The following is a 22896-nucleotide window of genomic DNA, read 5'->3' on the forward strand; positions in this document are numbered from 1 at the left end:
AGTGATTTCATCAAAACACTTACTCCCTGCGGTGCATTTCAGCTTCTTATTGGAATACTTTGGATTAACAGAGCCTTAGAGGAAGAATAAAGAAGTCTTTGTGTTTGTCAAGGATTTTAACTAGCGAGTAAGTGGCAGCCCCCTAGTTGCAGAGAGAAAGAGCAACTTGATCCTATGTGTTTCTGTTTGCAACCATGCACATCTTGTTTTGCTGAGAACTCAAGTTCTTTTTTTTTTTTAACTGGTATTTCTATCGTCCTTATCCCCAGAAAGCTTGATTTTCCCCTGGCTTTACACCTGGTGTGGCTGCTTTGCACCTGTGTTATGCACATATGAAATGCCACCAGTTTCACATGCAAGGTAACAGTCACTATAATAGTTACACAGGAGGTGCAAAGTGATGGGCTTCGATTTTGACAGTGAGCAGCGTGTGTGACTGAAGCCAGAATTTGACCTTCCATGATAATGGAGGACCAAAGCAATATCCAAAAAATAATGTTAGTCCCTTGTATCACCAGGTCCTACAGTAAACGCAGTTTGTCAAACAGAGGGGTCAAGTTGATTTAAATTGAAGTGCAGGTTCTTTTAAAATATTAAATAAACACATCTCAAGCTCAGACAGAACAGTAAGTCATCTCTGACCTGCGTATCACAGGCTGAGTAATTTTCAGCCGGTCACTCCAGGGTGGTACTTGCAATATTATTATAATATCAGTATGACTATGCAGCGACTCAAATCACAGTATATGTCTGAATGTTCAGGGGGAGAAAAAGAGTCCATTTACTTTTTATGCTTGCTGCTCTGGAGCCTAGGAAACCTTGGGCAGCCTGAGGAGTGACATTGGACTGTTAGCTGTATGGATGGTTTGTGAACGTTTCTAACTTATTTACCGATGAATGTATGTTGAGCTTGCATTAGCTAAGTGTTAAATGGCAATAAAGGTATTAAGAGTTAATGGAAAATGGAGTACAGAGAGGCTATTGCTTTTGAATAGTACATTTTTGAATAATTGCATTCCCGGTTGATTTGTTTTTATAGATCTCTTCCATGTCATTCTTTGTGCTTTTAGAAGTAAATTTTTGTGAGGAACAGATGAAATCTAATTTGCTATGTGGCTTGCATTTAACAGATATTTTATTGCTGTGGCATTTTATGTAAGTTATTAATTGCAAAGCACATTATGATGTGCAATTCTAATTCTAGCTAATTTGATTACCCTTGCAACACAGTACAACTTTACTTTAGGAAACTTGTTAGCATGTAATAAGATCTTGCAGTTGGGAAGGAGAAAACCTAAGCTGCTTGAGCACTACATTTTCATAGTGCCATGCTTAAAAATCACAGTGCCCTATTCTGGCGCTATGCAGGCATGGAACAGTGTGTTGTCCCTCTCCAGCACTGCTGCTGAAAGGGTTGGAAAGACTATACATAAAGATAACTGTATTTAGAAATATTATTAAGAGTGATTAACCAGTCTCAGTGCTACAGTCTTAACATGGGTCCTGAGATCACTCTGTGTCTAGCTAAAAACCTGCTTGCGTAATGATGGGTAAATGTGCTGAGCTGCAGAGACATGTGCTTCTTACTCTCTCTTTCAGATAGACCACAGATGGAAAGACAGTCTGATGATGTGGATGCCAACCTGGGACTTAACAATTGTAGTTCAGTTTTCTAGTTTAAAGCTTTCTGAATAATCACTGAGGTTCATATTAGGCTTTTGTGCGACTGAGCGGTAGTCCCCATAAGCCACGGTTGCTTTTCTGTAAAATAGAAATAGCAGTGCTCTTCTGCCATCCAACAGTCTGGTGAGGATGGCATTTCATCCAGGAACTGCTAAGATGCAGCAGTATGGCCACAGAAGTACTGAGATGGAGAGATTAAACAGTATGACAAACCATTGTATTCAGTGAATGCTCTCGTGCATACTTAAATGTAAAAATCAACCAGATTAGTACATATACATCATCAGGATTTTCTGGCAAAATGTTTTTCTACAGAAAAATACTCTATTGAGGGAACCCAACTTTCTGCAAAAGTGTTTTGGTTTCTGTGCAGCTTTCTTTGTGAAGGGGCCTTTGTTCCAAAAAGAAGAATTCACTGTCTTCATCTGCCTGTGCAGCCCCTCGTGAGTTGGGAAAGGCCTAAGTTCAAGTCCAGGCTCTGTCTGATTCAGAGCAAGGCTGTAAATCTGTTGTCCGCTTCCCAGGTGACAGGTGCAGTGACAGTTACCGGCTTTTGTGATTCAGACTCCAGTGGAGTGGTAAGAAGAGAACAGAGAACACTTCCACACTGTTCTCGAAAGCAGGATTCTTGTCTTTTGTTTTTCACTGATGACGATTATGTTATTAAACAATTTAAATACAGATCTTGGATCATACTGAGATGTAAAGTACCAATTGCAAAGTTTATTTGTTGTTCATTACCTTTGTTTTCACCTTTCAGGGCGTGCTGATGGTTGGTCCTCCTGGCACTGGCAAAACAATGCTAGCGAAAGCTGTTGCTACAGAATGTGGAACAACATTCTTCAATGTGTCTTCCTCTACCCTGACGTCTAAATACCGGGGGGAGTCCGAGAAGCTGGTCCGCCTCTTGTTTGAAATGGTATGTCCTCGATGATCTGGGGATCAGTAAGGTGAGAAAGGACATCTCTCTTGGTTTCCTGCCCCTCCAGTAGCGTGTTGGAAGCACAGAGTTCATTGAACTGACGTCCCTTCAGCCAGTTAGAAAAACATAATCTCTGTGTTTCCAGCCTTTTCTGGTATGTTGTTGAGGATTAAGAAGGAAATGGTTCATCACTCATGTTTAGGATAGCATTTTCCAGACTAAATATAGAGTTGTGACCTTGACAGAAATTCAGTTCTTAACTGGTTGTGGGATAACAAGCCCATGGGAAGTAGATTTGAAAATGGAAGGGATTTGGAACTGTTATTCTAGAAGCGATACATGTTTTAGTTCTGATTCTGTTCTGAATGATGGACACAGGCTTCTCAGTGAAGTGTGGGTACGGTCTGTCATGTGGGGTACGTGAAGGACATGCCCATGTGGACCTATACTGAAGAGTCATTTACCTCTTTGGGATCCTCATTGCACTTCTACAATACTCTCAGTTAAAACCTGTCTCCATTCAGATAGGTTGAGCTCCCTTCTGGCCGCTATGCTTAACCTTCACCAGCACAAAAACCTGGACATGAAAACTGCCTGTATTTTGATTGTGTTCCTTTTCCCCTTTGCAAGACCAGTTGCTGAGGAAAACCAACCAACCCTGAAAGACCCCTGACTCAAGAAGTACAATTTAAAGTGTATAAACTTCAGCATGTGCCAGACAGTTTGTAAATCAAGATCTTGAATTATTTTTCTTGTGACAGGCAGGGAAGATATGTATGTAGTATGTCTAGTGGGGCTGGGTCGTAGTCTGATCAGAGCCTGTGCTTGCTGCTGCAGCCTTAATAGTGATGTTTTCATTTGAATAAAGGCAAGGTTTTACGCTCCAACAACAATCTTCATTGATGAGATAGATTCCATTTGCAGCCGCAGAGGCACGTCCGATGAACACGAGGCGAGTCGCAGAGTCAAGTCAGAGCTGCTTGTGCAAATGGACGGTAACAAGTATTTAGATCCAAGTTTGGGGCTGGGGTGCTATTTCTTTACAGGTGGGAATGTAAGCACTTCAGTAATCTGCAAAACCTGGCTTTATGGGTAGGGGAAAAATAGGGCAGAACTTGAGAGCAGTGTATTTTTGGAGTGTTTGAAGGCAGATAACTGAAAAGGGCATTCTGCTTTATTTTTTCTAAAATGGCCATTTTGATAGTAAATTGAAAGCTCCTATTTAAGAGACAGACTCTAGGAGAAGCAGATCATGCAGATTTGTGCAGTTTAATACAGGTCTTTAATTTTATGCAATTTGAACAAATTTTTCCCCTTTGCCAGAGTCTCCAGCTCAGGGACCCCATTGTGAGATCTGATTTTGCTGTGTTCTGTGGTGGCAGCTAATATTAACCTTTTAGTCGGATTTAGTACCTGTTCAGTGCAGGTGCACATAACGAGAATGACCATCTGAGAAATACTGTATGGTGTAGTGGTTTGATAACCACCTCTGTATTGCGGCTATTGTTTAACTACTATTTATTAATGTCCTCAAATGTGCAGGTTCATTGTGGTAAACTCAGGGTAGGCAACTTTTTTCCCCCAAGTGATAATTTCTTTCCAGTCCTCATTTGGGAGGCCAAGGAGTGATTCCTATTTCTTCCATTGTGAGATTTGACAGATATACCACTTTTGATGGGACTAGTAGGGCTATACTCACATATGACTGTGTTATTAGCACTGTCAAAGAAAGCTCTCCCCTGACTCAGCAAAAGAATGACCTGTCCCCCTTTCTGTGACAATGATGGTCTTGTCACACCTAAGCTATGGGAATTTTGGAAAGGAGCACTAGGACTATATAGAGCTGTTGCTTAGCTTTGTCCAGGCTTTTGCAATGTTTGTCTGTGCAGTGTTTTTTAGCAAGCGTCTCAATCAATAAGAGCTGTGGAGTGAAATTGCTCTAAACTGTTGTGCTTGCAGGGGTAGGTGGTGCTCTGGAAAATGATGACCCTTCCAAGATGGTTATGGTATTAGCTGCTACAAATTTTCCCTGGGATATCGATGAAGCTCTCCGACGGAGACTGGAGAAGAGGATTTATATACCTTTGCCCACAGGTATGTTTGCTATGACCATTTTCCTTTAAAATGGCCTTTGCAAGATGAGCTTAGGATTACTGCAGGACTGTTGGGTTTGGGAGGAGAAGCTTGATGTTTTTGTGATGAGCAGTGAAATTCAGGGGTTAATCATTTGGCTGGGTTGCTTTAATTTTAAAGAGAGTGAGAGAAAGAAAAAAAAATACTACTTGCTTGGGGGCTTAAAAACAAAGAGCTGCAGCATTTCATTGCAAGCCCATTGATGGGTTCTTACATTTTGAAAGAGAGTTAGTTTTAATGAGCTTGGAATTATTTTAAATGTTTAACAGTCAATCCTTGAGTGATCATCAAAGGCAGCCTTTGGACATGTTCAGAAATATTGCAAATGCACTCCGTGCCCTTGCAGACAAATGCAAAGAAGTGGATCCATGAATTTTCACTTACAGGCTCAGTTCATTGTAAATCACTGCTTGCTCGCCTTTATGACTGTGCTTCGAGTTACTCAGAATGCAGCAGGCTGATTACTTTGCTGCCCTAAGATGTCTCGGCTTGTATTGTCTTTCTTAGCTGTCATTCACCTGTCCTATTAATTTTGAGATTCCCATCACTTGAAGTTTGCATAGCTTCGTTTCTTCTTGGTACAGTGGATGCCTCATCTCCCTGCATGAGCACTCAAGATAACAAGATGTGTGTTCATAGTGACAGCAGTTGTGATTGAGTTTAGCAGGTATAAGGACACTTAATAGCTCTACAGCTTGTCTTTGCAGCTTACAGGCGGTAACAGCTCCTAACAGGATGCCTGTCTTTATGACCAATTAGTTTAAAATCCTATCAGCTCATGCTCTTGTTTCTAATTAAACCAGATTGTTTTTTGACATAGTGTATTACACCCTGGACAACATATGAGATGTGCTCTGGTTTTATTTCCAGTCTTATGTTCTGTTGCATCTATTCTGGAAATAAGAATGTTGAGCTGTTCTGGGCAAGTCTAAATGATGCATTTATAACTGCTGTGTGATTTGATGTGGTCTGGCATTTTAATTGAAAAAGTGACATGATATGTCATATATACACCTGTATATTGTAGAATTTGATGCAAGTATATATTCTACCGTGTTTCATTTTCAAAATACTGCAAGGACTTGCTTAACCCCATAGCAAAGATTAGAAGAATGTTCTCCGATACAGGATGCTCTCTGCAGGTATGCTGTATGTACATCGTGCTCTATAAATAAAAAATCCCCATTTTATAGCTAGTGCCAGTTATGTGTGTTTGATAACTATATTCTTGACAGTTCTGCAAAGCACACAAAACCAGCAGCTTTAGACAAGCTTTCTAATTTCTTTTATATTTCCCCTCCCCCCAAAATAAAAAAAAAAAATTAATTAGGGATAGCAATAAATAAAAAAATAGCGTGGACATTTCCTTAAGACTTTTAGCTTTTCCTAGTGCTACTTCTGTTGTGGTTGTCCTGTTTCCTAGGTCATAAAAATTGGTCACTGTGGAAATAAAGATGCTGACCTGGTATATTTTTCTGTACAGTAGAAGCCAGGAAAGCATTCGTCCTCTTTTTTACCGTTCTTGTGCAGAGTAACACTGAGGCCTAAGCTGTCAAATGTGAATTCCTTCTTATAAGTGTAGGCTGCTTAACATGTGTACCCAAATGCACATATGCCCATACCCTCTACAAGAAAAATGGTTAATTTGCTGCGTAAGTGCTCATTTACACAGCTGGTTATCACTGTGTGCACACTGCATCTAGGTCTGAAAGTGGGATACCAGGACATTTGTATTGTAAATATATTAAATATGTTTACTGTATTAATGTATCTGTTTTCTATCAGGCTTCAGCAGCTTTCTTGGGTCCCAGCTGAGTAAAGTGCTTAAACATATGCTTAAAGTTCAGCCTATTGTTAAGGGGTTTGTGCTATCTGAAGCTCTGTTAATAGAATCCTCATTGTGGTTCTAATGAAACTGTGAATAATATGCAGTCAAACACTTGAACGACGAGTGAATCCAAAGGGATGTGAGAAGAAGCAGACATTTGTAGGATTGTGCTTTTGTGCCCTTGGGGAGTATGTGACCAAATGCTTTGTCACCTGAGACATAACAGACATTTTTAATGACGTATGACTTTGAAAAATGTCTCTAGAGCATGCTGTTTTAATATACTGCTTTTAGCCATATACTTTACTGTATTAGATTGCACACTTTACTATGACTTGTTCTGTCTCTTTCCTTTTCTTATGTTAAGCCCTTTTGTTTGTACTTTTCACTGAAAAATCTACGTTGTATTTATATCTCTTTTTAATGTTACTCTTGCAAGTCTTCAAATACATATTTTTATGTTCTAGCAAAAGGCAGAGCAGAACTACTTAAGATTAATCTTCGGGAAGTGGAACTGGATCCTGATATCAGCCTTGAAGAAATTGCTGAGAAGATTGAAGGCTATTCTGGTGCTGACATCACTAATGTTTGCAGGTATCTCATTCCCCTTAATTTGCAAATAAAACTGCATAGAACGTCATAGTTTGCATTATGTGATAAAAGGCAATACCAACTACAACTGAAGCCATGCTAGCAGAAACTATGTTTGAAGCCCAAATCTATTTACTGGAACCATGTGTTACTGTCATATGGAGGGGTCTAAAGACCATGGAGTAATATGTTGTTAAGTTTTCTTGGATCTGAAGAGAAGAAAATTCTCTGAGCAAATCTCATGTTACTGTTGGCTGCATTTACTGCATTTGTCTGCATTTGTTAATGTAGTGCAAAACAGGTTTGGTTTTATTTATTTATTTATTTATTTATTTTTAGATTCCATGAGTTTAAGAGCTAGAATTTTGTGTTACAAAGGAACCTTTCACAGAACACTTCTTTGGGGCTTCTATATGCTGTATGTTTGGACAGCCCCCAGTGCAGAACGGTCCTGATTTCTGCCTGAATCCTCTAGGTGCAAGGGTGATACAGATAGTTTATAGCATTAGTATTGGATTTATTTCTATCCTTTTCCCACAATTTGTTCCATTTTTTGACAAACTTGTCTTTTCTGGTGAAGGATAGGTATTTGAAAAAACTTATCGGAAGGAAGTCTATGTGCCTTATAACATTAGGATCCCTGCCAAGAGAAACTGATCCTTTAAGAACATGGCTTGGGATTTTTTTTTTTTTTCTTCCCCTGCTGCTTTGCTGAAATTGTGAAATGACTCCATGGTTTTGAAAACTTGGTGTGTGTCATGCAGTGCAATAGTTAAATTACCTGTTCTCCCTGAGGCCTCTGTTATCCCTTGCTGGGAAAAACCTGGGGAAAGAGAAAATGTAATTCCAGACTGCATGGTGTGAGAAATGAGCAGTGTTCTCCATGCCAGTGGGCCACGCTGGCAGCGTCCGAGCTGGGGAGGAGTCACAGAGCAGGTAGGGCATGAGGAGCCACGGGCACCGGTGCCCTCAGCTGTGCAGGACCGCATGATGCTAGTGTCTGATGCCTCCTGCTCTGCCCTTTACAGATTCAGGTGCTATGTCCGAGCAGGCAACAGAGCTGGGCTGCAGTCTGAACACGTGCTGACCGTCCTTTTGGGCTACACGGTGGGGAGAAGGTTGAAATCTGAGAGGATGGGGGTGCAAAATCCAGACTACTTTAAAAAAAAAAAAAAAAAAAGTCTTTGAGTCTTTGAGTGCAGTTCGTCTCCCACCCTGCCCTTTCCTGCACTGAAGTTGTAAAATTTCATCTCTATGAATCATTGTAAAAGGTTTTCAGTTTTATAGTTTTAATTATCTCTGCACATTTACCATATGCTTAAATGGGTTTTGGTGCCAATGCATTCTTTACGTTGAATTAATGTAGTGATCTGGGAACATGGAAGCTAAGAAAGATGTGAACCGCATCTTCTATGGTAAATAAATGCTCTCTTAAGTGTTCCTGCCAGTGGTTTCTAGCAAGAGAATACAATCAAAATTCATAGGCTTACAGCACATGCTGCTAGCAATTAGCTCCCATACATTGTCCTGTATTTCTAGGGATGCGTCTTTAATGGCAATGAGACGACGTATTAACGGCTTAACTCCAGAAGAGATTCGTGCACTTTCTAAAGAGGAGCTTCAGATGCCGGTTACCAAGGGGGACTTTGAGCTGGCTCTGAAGAAAATCTCCAAATCTGTTTCTGCTGCAGACCTGGAGAAGTATGAAAAATGGATGGCGGAGTTTGGATCTGCTTAATCTCAGTGACAGTTCTCCTTTGCTAGAGTTTTATGGCTTTTGTTGTTTTCAGTTGCAAAATGAGTTAAAAGTCTTTTTAAAGGTTTAATAAAAGGTCTGCCTCTGCCCCCATCCCACCCCCTTCTGGTGACAAGATCTTTTAAACTCCATTTGCCTTTAAAGGGAATGAACACAATAATGAGCTGGTACTGTAAAAGATATTTTTATCTCTGAAATAGTAAAATAAGACAAACAGGAAGGGAAAAATTACACTTGTGAGGATAATCTTTTTATTTTCCAATGAAGAGCAGTGTTACTTAACCTCCTCATAGTCATCTTTCATGGCTGGAATCAATAAATCAGCTGGGGGATGACTCCAGAGGAGCTAGCAAGGGCTTGCTGTACCCCCTGCTCTTAAGCACTACATTTCTGTTGAGCTGCTGACTCTGCCTCACTTGAATGTGGCATCGAATTTACTGTTCTCTCTCTCTCTGCTCGGATACTCAGAGCGAAGCCTGTGGATTAATTGGCAATACACAGAGGAAAGAAGGATCAGTTTTCCATCAAGGCATGGGCTTGGCTCTCCTCTCATGTACACCCATTTGGAATTGATGTCACTTCAGACTGGATTGGTGTTACCTGTGATGAATTCTGATGGAAATGAGAGGAAAAGAAAAGGGCCTTGACTGCTCTTAGTCTGGTTTGTGCTTGATCTCTGAACATAGTTTGTACCAGTTTGACCAGTAATCACTTTGAAGTTTGACCAGTAGGCACTTTGACTTATGTTACATCTTGCACTTCTATGCGTATGTATCATCCTATACTTTGTCTGTGCTGTCTAGATATTATTATTATTATTATTATTACTATTATTATTGTTATTGTTATTATTAAAGTACCAAGAGTTTAATACAGTAAAGACACTAACATCGAGGCTGTCTTTAAAACACAAGGCTGTCCTTAAAACATATGGCTGTGGACTTTGACTTCTGATTAGACATGAACTCTTTCCTAGCTTTACTAGGCAATGGGATTTGCACCTGTTTATGTTGTAGAACTGTTCATGCTTATTTTTTTTTATGAAGGTTTCTTAAAAATGTGTAAATGTTATTGATTTGGGGAAAATAATCTGTATGATCTCATTTATGTTCTTATTTGTTTCTTCCCTTCCCACGTACAAGTGCAGGGATGAGAAGGGTTGGGTTGTAAAGTCTAGCATGAGAAATTGTCTCTCTAGAGTATAACTGTCATGCTGACTATGTGAGCTTTTCACAGACTTGGGCTGTGAGTCTGACATACGAAGGTGTCCCATGGTAAGAATGAGAAGGAGACGTCAAATTTATGGAGGAATATGCAAGCTCTCAAATTTTTGGTGATTTTGTGATCTAGGCCCGAAGTATCTTGGTGGATTTGAGTTGCTCTGCGGTTCTGTGGGTATTCTGCCCTTCAGCTCTCTGCTGAGACTCCTAGTGGCATAGCCAGATGTGGGAAATTGGAATAAGAAACAGATAATACCTCCTCTTGAATGGAAGTATATCTTTATTTGCTCCTTTTTGCTAGTTCTTGGAAGTTCCCGATAATGTCAGTAATTCAGCACACTGGTCTCTTGGGCCATGACATGTGAACCACTAAGGCAAATGCTGCTCAAGTCTGTTTACTGTTCAATAGCAAGGACTGTCAGGATACGTGCATGACAGCTCTGCAGCATCTATTTGATTACGTGAGTGACTTTTGAAGCTGTTTTAGCATTGCTGCTTTGTCTGTCAGTATTCTTTTTTCTTTCTTTGTATGTGAAGACCATGTCTCAGTTTGATGCTGTCATAAAGGGCTGCCCCAATTTGCATGGAGAAACACTATGGAGATTCTGTCAACCTTGCATTTGACATGAAACTCAGTCAGGGCTTTAGAAGCATGTTTCCATGTGGCACTCCAGAAAAATATCTTCTGGGGCCCCCAGACCGGTTGAGACACAGCTGCTGTTCATATCTTTCCAAGGACAGAGCATCTCTGCTGCCTAGCTTTAGGCCCTGTTACACTCCTGGACAGGGAGGTTAGTGCAGAAAGAACACCAGCTTTTACCATCTTCAGCTGCAGGGAGAATAAATGCTTCTTTCCTGACCAGTTTGCACTAAGTGCACAGCAGAGCCCTTGGGATTCACAGTACCTGTGGCTGTCAGACTAAAAGGAACAGTTCTCTCTGCATTGGAAGATGAGCAAGCAGAAACTGTGTTGAGTCTTTATAATTTTTGGATAAATTCCTACCAGGGCTAGTCTGTTCCTCCCAGAGAATAAGTGGACCTCTATAGAGAGAAAGCTTTGAAAACATGACTAGAGTTTGTCATTTCTTCCTTACAAAAGCTGTAGGCTGCAGCCGTTACTCTTGTTTGTTTGTTTTACTGCAGTAGAAATCAGTAGAGCTATGCAAATCTTTTGTGGCCAATGCCAGATTAGCATTTCAAGTTCTCTCACTAGAGAGGCTATTGCTGCCCAAGGAGCTTAGTCTACACAAGCAAGATCTAGAAGGGAATAGACATGAATGCCAATAACTTACCCTGTTCAGCTGCGCAAGAGCAGTGCTGGGATACAGCAGTTGCTGCTTGGAAAGGTCTAATTACGAGTTTTCTCAGTTTCATATTGCAAGTAGCAGTGCCCTTCCTGCAGATGAAAGCAGACCGTTTAGCAAAAATGTCATTCCTTAGCTCTTTGATGAACCTTCTACCTTAAGGCGTTAAGCTTTCCTCTTGGGTATTAAGCAAAAGTCACTGTACTGGGCATTCCCTCTAGCAGGAATTATTCAGGTGCTGCAGTCTTTTTCTCTAAAGGTCATGATTTCTACCCCAAATACGTTTTTCCTGTACAGGTCCATTCATCCTTTACTGCTGCAGAACAGAAAAGTGAAAGTTGCTGGGCTGTAGATGTTTATGTGTATGATGGTTGTGCCCAAGCGTTACACTCGTGACTTGGGCCCCTGGAAGACAGAGACCGTCCTTTCCCTGCTGAGACTTTTCAGGATAGGGACCTGACCCTGTATGCTGACCCTTACATCTTTACCAAGTCACGCTGGTGCACTCACCTAGGTGGGCTTGGAGATTGGGTTATTAACTCAAGAGGGGAGCCAGCGGCGGGGTGCAGCAAGGAGCACCCAGGGAAGGAAAGCCAGGCCAACAGTGACAGCAAGTCAAGGACCTAAGGATGAGCTTACGGCTCAGCGTAAGTCCAATTCGTGTCCCGCTGGTGGAAACCCTTGTGTAGGGATGTTGGATTCCTCAGAGCGCGATGTACATATCACAGCCTGCTGTGACAATTTGTTCAGTCTGTGTCTGTATGTGTGTGTATGGAGATACATGCACACATGTGCGTATGTGTATCTATATGCACTCAGTGTGTGGTGCTTCAGTAGTTTGTACCTAAATTACATAAAAAAACATGTTTTAAAGCTGTGTTTACATGTCTCTTTCTAAACATCTGTGAAGGCCCTCTTGGGTGGCACTGTTAGTTTTTGTACAATAAGCAATCTGGTTGTATGAAGTAATAAATGTACGTGTAGAGTCTGTCTCGCTCGGGTTGGGCTGTGAATGCTTTGCTGGTAACTGTTTCCAAAGGCTGCCCTACAATGGAGATCTTTTCAGCGTGTCACGGCGGTGTTGGACTCACCAAAGTCCTGGACAGAGTGCAGTTAAAGCAGAGTCTGGTTTTTTTGGATAATGCTGTCAGCAATGCTTTGCCTCTTAAATTGGCCTTTCATTGCCACAGGCCATAAAATGGAGAACGCTCCAATGCCCAGCACGTGGAAGGAGGGTGGGGGAGAGGACAGCAGAGGCCCCAGCAGATGTTCAGTGTTAGCACCTGATTCAGACCTCACAGAGCCAGGCGGGCTTTTTTTATTACTTGCCTCTGGCCTGGAAGTATAATCAGGCTCCAGAGAAGCTATATCATCAGCTGCCTGCTAACCAGAAGACTTTCAAGAGCAAAACTTCTGTTAGGAAAGAGCTTTCAAACTTGGAAAGAGACCCCAAGTCTCCTGGGACTGAGTTGATTATTTGAATTTTCTCACTAACTTCCTTATGAAAGAATGTGTAGTTTCCAGTGTTTCATAATGCCTCAAACATGAAAGAGCAAGCGAGGGAAATTGCTGATCAAGGGATTTCAGGAGAGGTCAAATCTTTGCATAGAAAGTTCAGCTCACCCCAGTTTAAAAGAGACTGTGAAATAGCAAAGGTGCACTGACTTGTTCTGATCATGGTAAAGATGAAAGAGCTTGTGCGCTGTAAAGAAGTCCTCCAGCAAGCGAGCAAAGACTTAGCTGTACAATCCAGGCATGAGGTGGAAGCAGCAGAGGAAAGAATGGAAATTTTTTTGGTCTGTTTTTGGAATAAGCCACCCTGAATCAGATTGTGGACCGAGATTTTTTTTTTGGATCTGTAGTGACAGAAAAGTACAGGATGAACATACAGGTGACACTGTGCTGCCAGGGAGCAAGCAGGGAGCCTGGGAGTGCCAGAGCAACACGCTGGTGTAAAGTGAGTATCAGCACCGCAGCAGCGGCCGAGGCCCACGCTGTGTGAGCTGCCCGCCGAAAAACACTGTAGGTGCAGACTGCAGCCAGGCTGGCCAGGAGTAGTCTCAGTAGCCCTCTGATGGAATAGAACAGACTGCGTAAAGCCAACCACGTTGGTGAGAGCAAAGGCAGAGAGATGCTTCGGTTCAGAGAATGTGGTGCATGGTCTTTTTCCCTGCTGACGTCAAGGGTTTCGTGAGAGCGCGGCGCAAAAGCTTGGCCGTGGCTGTGGATGCCTGAATCACCTGTGTTTCAGAGCCCAGCTTCCACACGAACCTTAGCCACAGAGCTGCAGCGGCAAGCAGTGTTCCCACCTCCCACAGCACAGGGGCATTTGACCTTCTCTGCTTTCTAAGGCAGCCTGGTTTTGTAGGCTGGTTGTGACCTGTTCTTCTGACCCACTTACCGCATACACGGTTGTTCAGTACCTATAACAGAGGAGCTTCTTTTGTACAATACAGAGCTGGGTTTTGATCAGCTAAAGCGCCATGCTCCTACACATATCTGCACCTAGGTGTCTTGGAAAAATCCAGGCCATTTTCCTCTTCTTTAGAAGGCCCCAACTAGCATTAAAAGCGTATGGGATGAGATGTCTTGGCTAGCCTGGTTGCCCGATGCTAGAACGCTTACCTCAGCAGCTGAAGAAGTGCCACAAGGAAAGTTCTGGCTTTATTAGGAAGAGGCAAAGTGTGGGGATGTTGCCATTCCTACTGCATGGGCAGAGTTAGGGTCGTATCGTGTCCGAGCTCTGTTCTCTGACTTTTGTGTATTTGTGACTTCTTTGTTGTAGTAGGAACGTTTTTCTCAGAGTTAGGGGGAAGCCATGGAGGTTTTGTTCGGTGTCTGGGTTAGGGTTTTGGGGATCCCATGATCTGGTTGGTACATGGAGCTGCTGAGCCCATTCCCAGCATGCTTACTTTTGGAGGAAAGCACCATGCATCCCGCTTGGCTGTCTGGCTGTACGGTAAGCAGTGTAGCTTTGTGCAAAGTCACTTATATATAACATTTAGAATATTAGTTTGAAAAAGAGATAAATTCTTACTGCCAGTTTACAACTGTGTTGCTCCCATTCATGAGCAGTCTCTTGCATAAGTTGTTCAACCGATGTAAAAGAAACTGTCTTGGAAGTAAGAGTTTTTTGAACTTGACTTTGGAGAGTAAGAAAGGTAGAAAAATATTTGCCTAGAGGAAGATACCGGAGTACCCGCGACGTTGAGAGCTGAAATTTCTTCTTTTTGTGGTTTTCCTTTTTGTCTAGCAGTTACACTGCTGGGTTGCACTTTCTGGTTCCAATTTGTTTTGAAATAATTACCATTGTTTATCCATCTCTCAGACAGCCTTTGCAGATGAATTGGTTCCACAGAGCCCTCTTTTGCTTAGCAGTTGGTGTTCTTGCACAGCGTGTTGTGTGACATCTAATTGAACGGGCTGATGGCATGAGATCTTCCTTGTGAAGTAAAGGTCACCCAAATGGTGAAGGTGAGAGGAACTGCACTGAATACCAATTGGACTGGCGGTAACAGAAACCATAGCAACTCTGCACAGGGTTTATAAATATAACCGAGAAGAAAAAGGGAATAACCTTAAGGAGCTGCTGACAACACTGCAATATGCATGTTGATAAAAACAGTGGTCTTTGCATGTTTGCCAGTGTGGAGAATGTATTTAAGGGGGTTCAAGTGGCTTGGTGAACAAAGGAAGCCAACCGCAGGCACTGCCGACAAGTTTCGTGGCCCAGCCTTTCTGCTTAAAAACATGCCAATCTCCAGGGCCGGTTTGTCACGGCCACTACAAAAACTACATTTTAGGTAATCAAATTTGACTTCCGAATAGCTTGCTTCCCATCTTGAAATGTCGTCAGACTTTGGGATGTGCTGGGGCCGGAGTGTTTTTGGAGGGCCAGAAGAATAAGGGGATGTTAATAGCGATGTGTTTCTGTAGGCTCCTGGGGCTTTGTTGTGCTGGGTACCGTCCAGGTGCACAAGAAGAGATGCTGCAAATGCTTATGGGGAGTTGAGGTGGTAGGAAAATGAGGAGAGAGGTGGAAGTGAAGTCACTCACCCAAGGTCCTGGGATCAGTGGAGGAGACAAAGCTGTCCCTCTGACTCCCAGTTCTTGATCCTAAAGCATACAACAGTGTTTTTCAGTTGCTTTTGATTTGCAGCCCCCTAGCATTTTTTCTGCTGAGGCTGAAGATCCCTATATTGTGAATTAAACACAGCAAGTTTGTTTTTCTTAAATACCTTCTGCAAGCCCTTAACAAATAGCCTGTGGGGCTCCTGGGGGCCTCAGATGATAGTCTGGAAAGCACTGGCCCATGTCATCCTAAGCTTGCCTGAATTTCTTATGGAAGGGAGTCTATAATGGATGCTGTTGATTTTATTTTCTTCTTGTTAGTTTGCTTGGAAAGATGAAGCTCAGTGGATGTGAGGTGCTTCTGGGGAGTTTATTTACAGTGTGTTTTTTTCTGTGCAGATTAGCATTTCATCAGCATATGGCACAGCCATTTAAAATAAATATTTGGCTTTCCTTAATTTATGCTTGTGTAGAAAGGTCCCCGAATATGCATATCTATCCCTCTGTTGTATCTAATTAGACATTTCTACCATGGTGCTGGGGGACCAGGCTCCTTCCCCCTCGCTGAGGAGCTGAGAGCTGTGATTCACGCGCTCCTCCCCTGCGTGATGGATCCGCGTGGCTCAGCTCGGCGGGGAGCGGGGCAGACGGCCGGCCCCTCCGCTGGCGGGGCTGCCAGCAGCACACCGGCGGCACTGCCAGCTCAGCCTCTCTCTCTAGATCCTGGGGAATTCAGATTTATTTAAACCGGGAACCAGCTTAAGCAACGCTTGGCGCCCCGTCCACACGCTCACCTCCTTCCCCCGCCAAGGCGGCTGCGCTTTTGCAAGACGCAACCCCAAGCGAAATGTGTGGGAGCAAATGGTTTCGGCCGGGGAGATGCTTGGGGAGGAGGTTGGGCAATGGCAGGGGAGGACAGCATCCCAGGCAGCATCCCGGGGTGCCCACCCGGTCCGGGCAAGGGAAATCAATGGTGAGGAGAGGGAAAAGCATTCCCTCAGGCATGCAGTACAGACATGGATGGGAGAAGAGCCGGAAACTTATTTTAAAACAAAGGAACAAATGAAAAACTAATCAGTTTTCAGATGGAGCGGAGCCCGCCACAGCCAGTGACCCAGGAGGCCTTTTCCAGCTCTGTGCCATATCCAGATGTTTTGTGTTCTCACAGATGATTTGGAAGCTTTCTACTAGTTTCCAATCTAAATAAGTTCACACTTGATTTGTATCCATCTGATCTCGTGCTAGTGTCGTCTTCTAACAAATAGTTCTTAGTCCCTGATATTTCTCCTAGATCCCTGAATGTATTTATAGACTTATCATATAAAGCAACACCTTGTGTTTTGTTAGACTGTACAAGCTCCTTCAGTCTCTTTTATAAGACGGATCCTCTTCAGCAACCTTTTTTGCCATCTGAGCCTGTTTGTTTTCTTAAAACAGATCACCAGAAGTGTACATGATGGGTCCATAAGGCATACACAGCAAGTTACCCAGTAAGGCAAGGAAAAAAAGAAATTGCCATCAGGGTATGTTGCTGTAATCAAGCAAACAAACCGAGTCTCTGGTTGTATAACCTAAAGGAGGGCAGAAGGGTTAGGGATATTGTTGTTGCACAGCAGCTAGGGCTCATTAGTTAACTGAGATGATGGTAGGCAGTAGGATACGCAGGGAAGGGGGGGGAAGATGCAGGAGCTCTCCAGGTGATGGCAAGAGAAAAGATTTGGGTATTCTGTTCACGGGGGATGCAGCTAGGTGCACCCACACAGCTTGAGACCACAGCGTTTCTGGGGATGTTTGGGTGCTGCCCAGACAAAGGGGAAGAAGAGATTTGGGACCAGCTAACAAGCTTCAGGGGTAGTACGGCCACCGGTAACCAGGGATGAGGGTGAGTGTGGATGGATCACAAGTACCTTCTGCCAGTCTCCTTGTCTCTGCCTTTCTCCTGTGTATGCACAGAGCCCAGCCAGGGTCAGGTTATCCTGACACTCGTACTCAGGTCCCCACTGCCACGGGTACCCAGTCACTCTGTGCAGGACCCTGTGGGTACGTGGTTCTCCAGGGCATGCTCTTTCCTCTTGAGCTGTCCAGAAGCAAAACCAAACTGCAGCCTCCCAAAGGGAGCCGTTAAGCATTTGGCACCAGAAATCCTATTATGTGAAAAATGAACCCGCTTAGATTGAGTCTGTTCAGCGGATTCCCTTCATATCTGGTGGTGGTTGTTACAGCCAAGGTGGGAATAAAGCTATTGCGCTTCTGCTCCTCAGTGATGAGGACTGTTTTGTGGTTTTTTTGGTTGTGTTGCTGTGCTGGGACTGTGTGTAGGCATGCCTGCAGCCTGCAGCAGCTGCGTGTAGACATCCATAGCTTTGCTGCAGAGGTGAAGGCTTCGTCTCCCATTAGAGACCCAGCAAGTCTGCTTCTCAAAGACTTCTTCCACCTAGAGGTATTTTATGCCTTGTTTCAGCTCTCAGACCTTCTGCTAGGATTTACCTGGAGGCTGCCTGGCCAGTGTTTTCCTCTAATGGTGCAGAGCAGGTTTAAGAAGACAAGAAAACTCTGTCACACTTAAGAAAAAAACACCTGGCCAGATTCAGTAAAGGACGGAAACAAGCTTGTGTCTGAACGCACCCGACAGAGCCCACCGCACAGCTTCCCAAAGGGGAGTCACGCTTGCTTGAGGCGGTGTTGAGTGCGATCAGGGAAGGACCGTGGGACAGGATGAGGAAGGGATTGGTGGTACGAGTTCCTGCTGCTGGAGCTAGTCCTGGGATGATGATGCAACTGCCCAAGTTAGGATCCATGGCTGCTTTAGGGGGCTGAGTTTGGAGCTCCTCTTGTCCAACTGCAGATATTTGTGTCTGAGCTGGTCACCCAGACTCCCTGCAGAGTGGGTGGAGAGAAATGGGCAAGCTTAGGACAAGAGTTCTCTGACACATCTGAGATGCCTGCTCCAGGATCAGATGAGCAGCACTTCCAGAGTGCCATTTCTTATACAGAGAGTCAAGGGGAAGCAGTTTAGATGATAAATTTTGGGTGGGAAGAACCTCTCCGAGCTGGCCTGTATCTCCTCAGTGCCCCTTGCCCTCACTGTCCCACCAGCATTGCAGCCTGGTGGTTACCTACCTTCAGGTGTCCCGTGGTCCCTCAGTGTCTTGGGTGCAGACACAGAGCACACGGACCCTTGACCACCCCGGTATCCAAGTCAACCCCAAGCTCTGTCTCACTGCAGTTTTCCTTTGCAGACAGTTAAACCCCCTCGTCGGTCCCTGGAATGATCCTGGTTTTAGTTTTTCCCGAACCAAGGTTAGCTCAGCCTGGCCAAGTGGGACCAACACCCTGGAAGTAGTGAGACTGAGTTGGTAGCGTGGAAATGTGGAGGCTGTGCACCTTCATCCTGGTCCCTCCTGGCAAACACCATGAGATGGGACAGGACAGAGACATTTTTCCAGGGGAGCTGTAGATACTGGTACTAATTAGGTAGGATCTGCCAGGAGACGGCAGGGGGAATTGTTTAGCAGGAGAGAGGAAGGCATGAGAAATTTGGGAGTTATCAGGGGCCTAAAGAACGCTGAACATCCAGAGCTCAGGCTGTTGTACGGATGCTTCGTCTCAATTTCTGCAGCATCTTTCCCTCAGACCACAGCATCCCTCGGATGCCGAAACAGAGTCGTCTTTCCCTCAGACCACTCTTGCCCAGCAGTTGCCGGTGGATCTACTGTGCAGATACGCTGGGCAATGGGAAGGGTGGGATACAGCCTGGCTTCCACTGTGCCTCGGATGATTCCTAAACGTGTAACGTGGGCATGGACTGGTCAGAGTCAGCAAGTGGCTTTCTGACAATACTCTGCAGTGCAATGGCCAGGCTAGGAGAGGCGGTAAGAGATGGATACTGCCCGTGTCTGCTCCTTCCCTAACGAAACTCAGTAACAACAAATCTGAGCCTCAGGAGGGGAGGACAAGGGAGAAGGGGGTGTTGGTAGGGCAAGGGAGAAAGGGGTGTTGGAAAGAGGTGTTTCTTTGCACCATGCTATATTTTATAAATCTGTTCTGCATGGGTTCTGGTTGCCTTTGGGGCCGGGAAGCCTTTTTTCCCTCTTTGATATACAACTCCTGGCTCCTTCCTCTCAAGCTGTGGAGTTTTTGCAGGATATAGGCAGGCTGCACTTCTGCTCCAACCAGCATTAAAATCATTTGGGTTCTCGCGTCTTCTCATTCACCCTGGCAAAGGGGATGAAGATTCAGGAGAGGTGGTGCACTTGAGGTGGTGCATGAAAACAGCCGGGTCTCCCCATCCTTCAGGATGGGGTCAAGCTCATTTCCAGCCTGATCTACCCTGCACAGGGCTGAAGGCGTTCCTGGAGAAGGTGATTGGAAATACTGTTACTTACACCAAATGTACTAAAAGGGAGATGATGAGTGTGATCTATGCTCTGAGAAAAGAGATTCATAGTTTATATGGCTTCAGTGGTTAAATCATGGTTTCTCATAACTGGTGAGTTTTGCTAACACTTGCTAAAACCAAATTCCTTGATTTGGGTTGCAGAAGGACTCGGATGCCCTCACCTTCTCCTGCTTGGATAGATGGTTGTGCTTTGCAGCTAGGGTAAGGGAGTTCCCCAGAAATCCCCCTGCTGCTGCAGAGAATTGGTTGCCCCCTTGTCTCTCAGTGCAGCACACCAGATTTTTGTCTCTTACAAAGAGGTTTGGAGCTGATTCAGGAAGAGCGCTCAAAACACGTTTATTGCCAAGCTGCCCACTCTCACCCATCTTCTCAAGGGAGGGGGACAGAGGGTCCCATTACAGGGGTGTTGCTAAGACAATTGATCTTCTTGTGGGCACGGCATCTCCTCAGAGATGGTGGCAGATGAGTGGCCTGGTTGTGTGAGGTGCTGGACAGGCACGCAGGGAATGACCACCCCAGCCTGAACGAGAAACCTGGGACACCAGCGAGACAAGCCAAGGCAGGCAAAGGAAGAGGCAAGGGCAGCAACGGGAGATCTATCACGGACACAGCCGGGGTGTACTGATGGTTTGTTGCTGTTGCCGATGTTTGTCAGCAGACCGATGGATGATGTCCTCCCAAGAGGCTGCGATCAAGCACAGCCTTTGCTGAAGGATGCTGTCCAGACCGCTGCCATGGGATGGCTTCTTGCTTGGCCAGGCAGCTCCTGGAGCCAACTGGGGCACTGTGGGGTGCGAGCAACTGGACGGGGCTTTGCCTGCTCTTTGTGAAGATGAGGCTGGGACCGTTTCCATTTGCCCCTGAAGAGAGATGGGAGCATATCCCCTGGCTCGGCTACCTGAAGGATTTCTGCTCCCACCAGGATTTTCCAGCTGCTGTTGCTACATGGCACAAAGCTGGACCACTTGCATCAGTGGGAAGCTCTGCACTTTGCATTCAGTTTTACCTTGAAACAAATTCATTTTTTCCTCAAGAATGAGTTTAGCATGCTACAAATGTTTCAATATCTCCTCCAGTCTCTCAGGACGCATTATGAATTTACATTTAAGCCTTGTTTTTTATTTAAGCCTCAGAGTGTTCCATGTCATTTTCCTGTACAGGAATATGCAGCTATTGAGTGTGCAGAACCCGCTTGCTCAGCCAGCACAAATCCCTTCAACAGGGTTTTATACACTGTGTATGCGGAGCCTATAACCCTTTGATTTAGGGTTCCTCAGGATGTGTGCTTGCACCAAATTGGTAAATATTGACATTTCTTAAGCTGCGCAGAGGCTGCAGAGCACAAGAGCTCAGCTGGAAGGGATTCAAAGTCCTGCTGAGCTCTGAATTCTTGAAGACCACTTGACTCCTAGAGCCAACAGAAACCTCCCGAATGCAGCCATCTGCAGCAATATGTCCTTAAGAGAGCACAAAATCATCAGGGAAAGAAAGGGTTCGAACTGCTTTCGAGATTCATAAGCACTTGAGGAAGTTTTAAGGTCTAGAATAGCTTAATAGTTGCTTTACATGCCCAGGAGTTTTCCATTTGTGTGTCTAGCAGCTGTAGCTGGGGGGCTGGACACAGTTCCCAGCCTCGGGGACGGGTTCAGGACACACGGCTCTTGCTCAGAGCAGCTTTAGCTTTAAAGCAACTGCAAAAGTATGTCTGCAAAGTGCAGACTGCAAACACGCACCACGAGAAAAACCAAGAAGAATGTGTATGCGCCAGGCTTGTTTAGAAACCGCAGATGATTTACAAAGTGAGCTTAATTGGAAGTTTCTCTTTGTGGCTTTCTGACGTACTATTTTTCTGATGCAGACATGTAGGAGCTGTTTAAAAGGTCCATGTTTACTAATGAGGAATTGCGTAGTTGGGGATATATTTATTAACTGTACGTGTGCAGGATGGGGAAATGACTTGAGCAGCAGCAGCAGCAGTGCAAGGAAGGGTCTGGGTGTCTCAGGGCTCTACCAGCCAGGCGTGAGGGACCGGCGTCCTGCTCTCCTGGTGGAAGAAGGAACCTCTTGTCCTCGTCCCCTGGGCATCTGTCCCCAGTCCTGGCACTGCGGTTAAAAGAACAAGTAAGAAGCAGAAGAGGTGCGGAGAAACACAGTCTGTGAAGGAAGGTGCTCAGAATGAGGGCTGCTTCATTCTAAAGGAGGAAACTTTAAGGGGGTTTCACTTGAGAGTTTTTAAAAAAAACTTTTTTTTCTTAAATGTCTTTTAAAAAAAAATCTTTAAAAATCTAAAAAGGAAAATATACTAAAAATTTGTAAAGAAGGAGAGGGTATACCGTACTTGGTGTCCACTGTGGGTAAGGCAGAGGAAAACAGGCTCAAGTTAACATATGGAATATTTGTGTTAAACACCAAGGGAAAGAATACAAACATCCCCACAGGAAAAACTGAAAGTGTTGTGGAGACCCCATCCCAGCGAGATGTGTCTGAACCACAAACTGTCCCCCACGAATGGCACTGGAGGATCCGTTCTGCCTGTGAGCAGGGGAGTGGACCAAGAGATCCTCCAGACCACGATTTGGACTTTACAACCTTTATCTCCTTCCCCTGTACACTGAAATCATGAGTTTATAAGCTCCTTCATGGAGCTGCTGCTGGCACCCACCGACGGAGGCAGTGGGAAATGTTCAGTTTCAAGAGCCTGATGACATTTTTCTCACCAGGCTGGATGAGCATCTCTGGGTACGACCATGCTGCCCAGAACATTGCTGTGTGGAGATACTGGGCCAGGCTGGGGTGCTGGCATTCACCCCCGGCTCCACGGTCCTGACGGTTTTCACATGGGATCAGCCTCACAGCATCCCTCCTCCTACCCCCGGGTGTCTGAGAGCCCCAGTTCTCCCTCCCTGTATCCCCCCCCCCCAGCCTTAAAAGTGACCACTTAGCTTACTAACTGTTTATTAATACATTAAGGGACTGAGTTGCCTCCCCA

The 22896-nt window shown here is 44.5% G+C and overlaps 1 protein-coding gene across 9 annotated transcripts in view; it reads left to right on the forward strand.

The window, feature by feature from the left end:
• The window catches only part of KATNAL1 (katanin catalytic subunit A1 like 1), a 58576-nt gene that overhangs the window by 30480 nt on the left and 5200 nt on the right, over positions 1-22896 (forward strand). For 8 of the 9 annotated variants that reach the window (XM_075050653.1, XM_075050654.1, XM_075050651.1 and 5 more), the window contains 5 exons: positions 2444-2602; positions 3474-3600; positions 4565-4699; positions 7034-7160; positions 8697-12310. In XM_075050653.1, the coding sequence (XP_074906754.1) occupies positions 2444-2602; positions 3474-3600; positions 4565-4699; positions 7034-7160; positions 8697-8895 (747 nt within the window). In that variant the 3' untranslated portion in view covers positions 8896-12310. Of the gene's footprint in view, positions 1-2443; positions 2603-3473; positions 3601-4564; positions 4700-7033; positions 7161-8696; positions 12311-22896 lie in introns of those variants that run through there. The other variant, XM_075050658.1, reaches the window with a different exon arrangement.

The sequence above is a fragment of the Buteo buteo genome, chromosome 18 (genome assembly GCF_964188355.1).
Source record: "Buteo buteo chromosome 18, bButBut1.hap1.1, whole genome shotgun sequence".
NCBI classification, from domain to species: domain Eukaryota; kingdom Metazoa; phylum Chordata; class Aves; order Accipitriformes; family Accipitridae; genus Buteo; species Buteo buteo.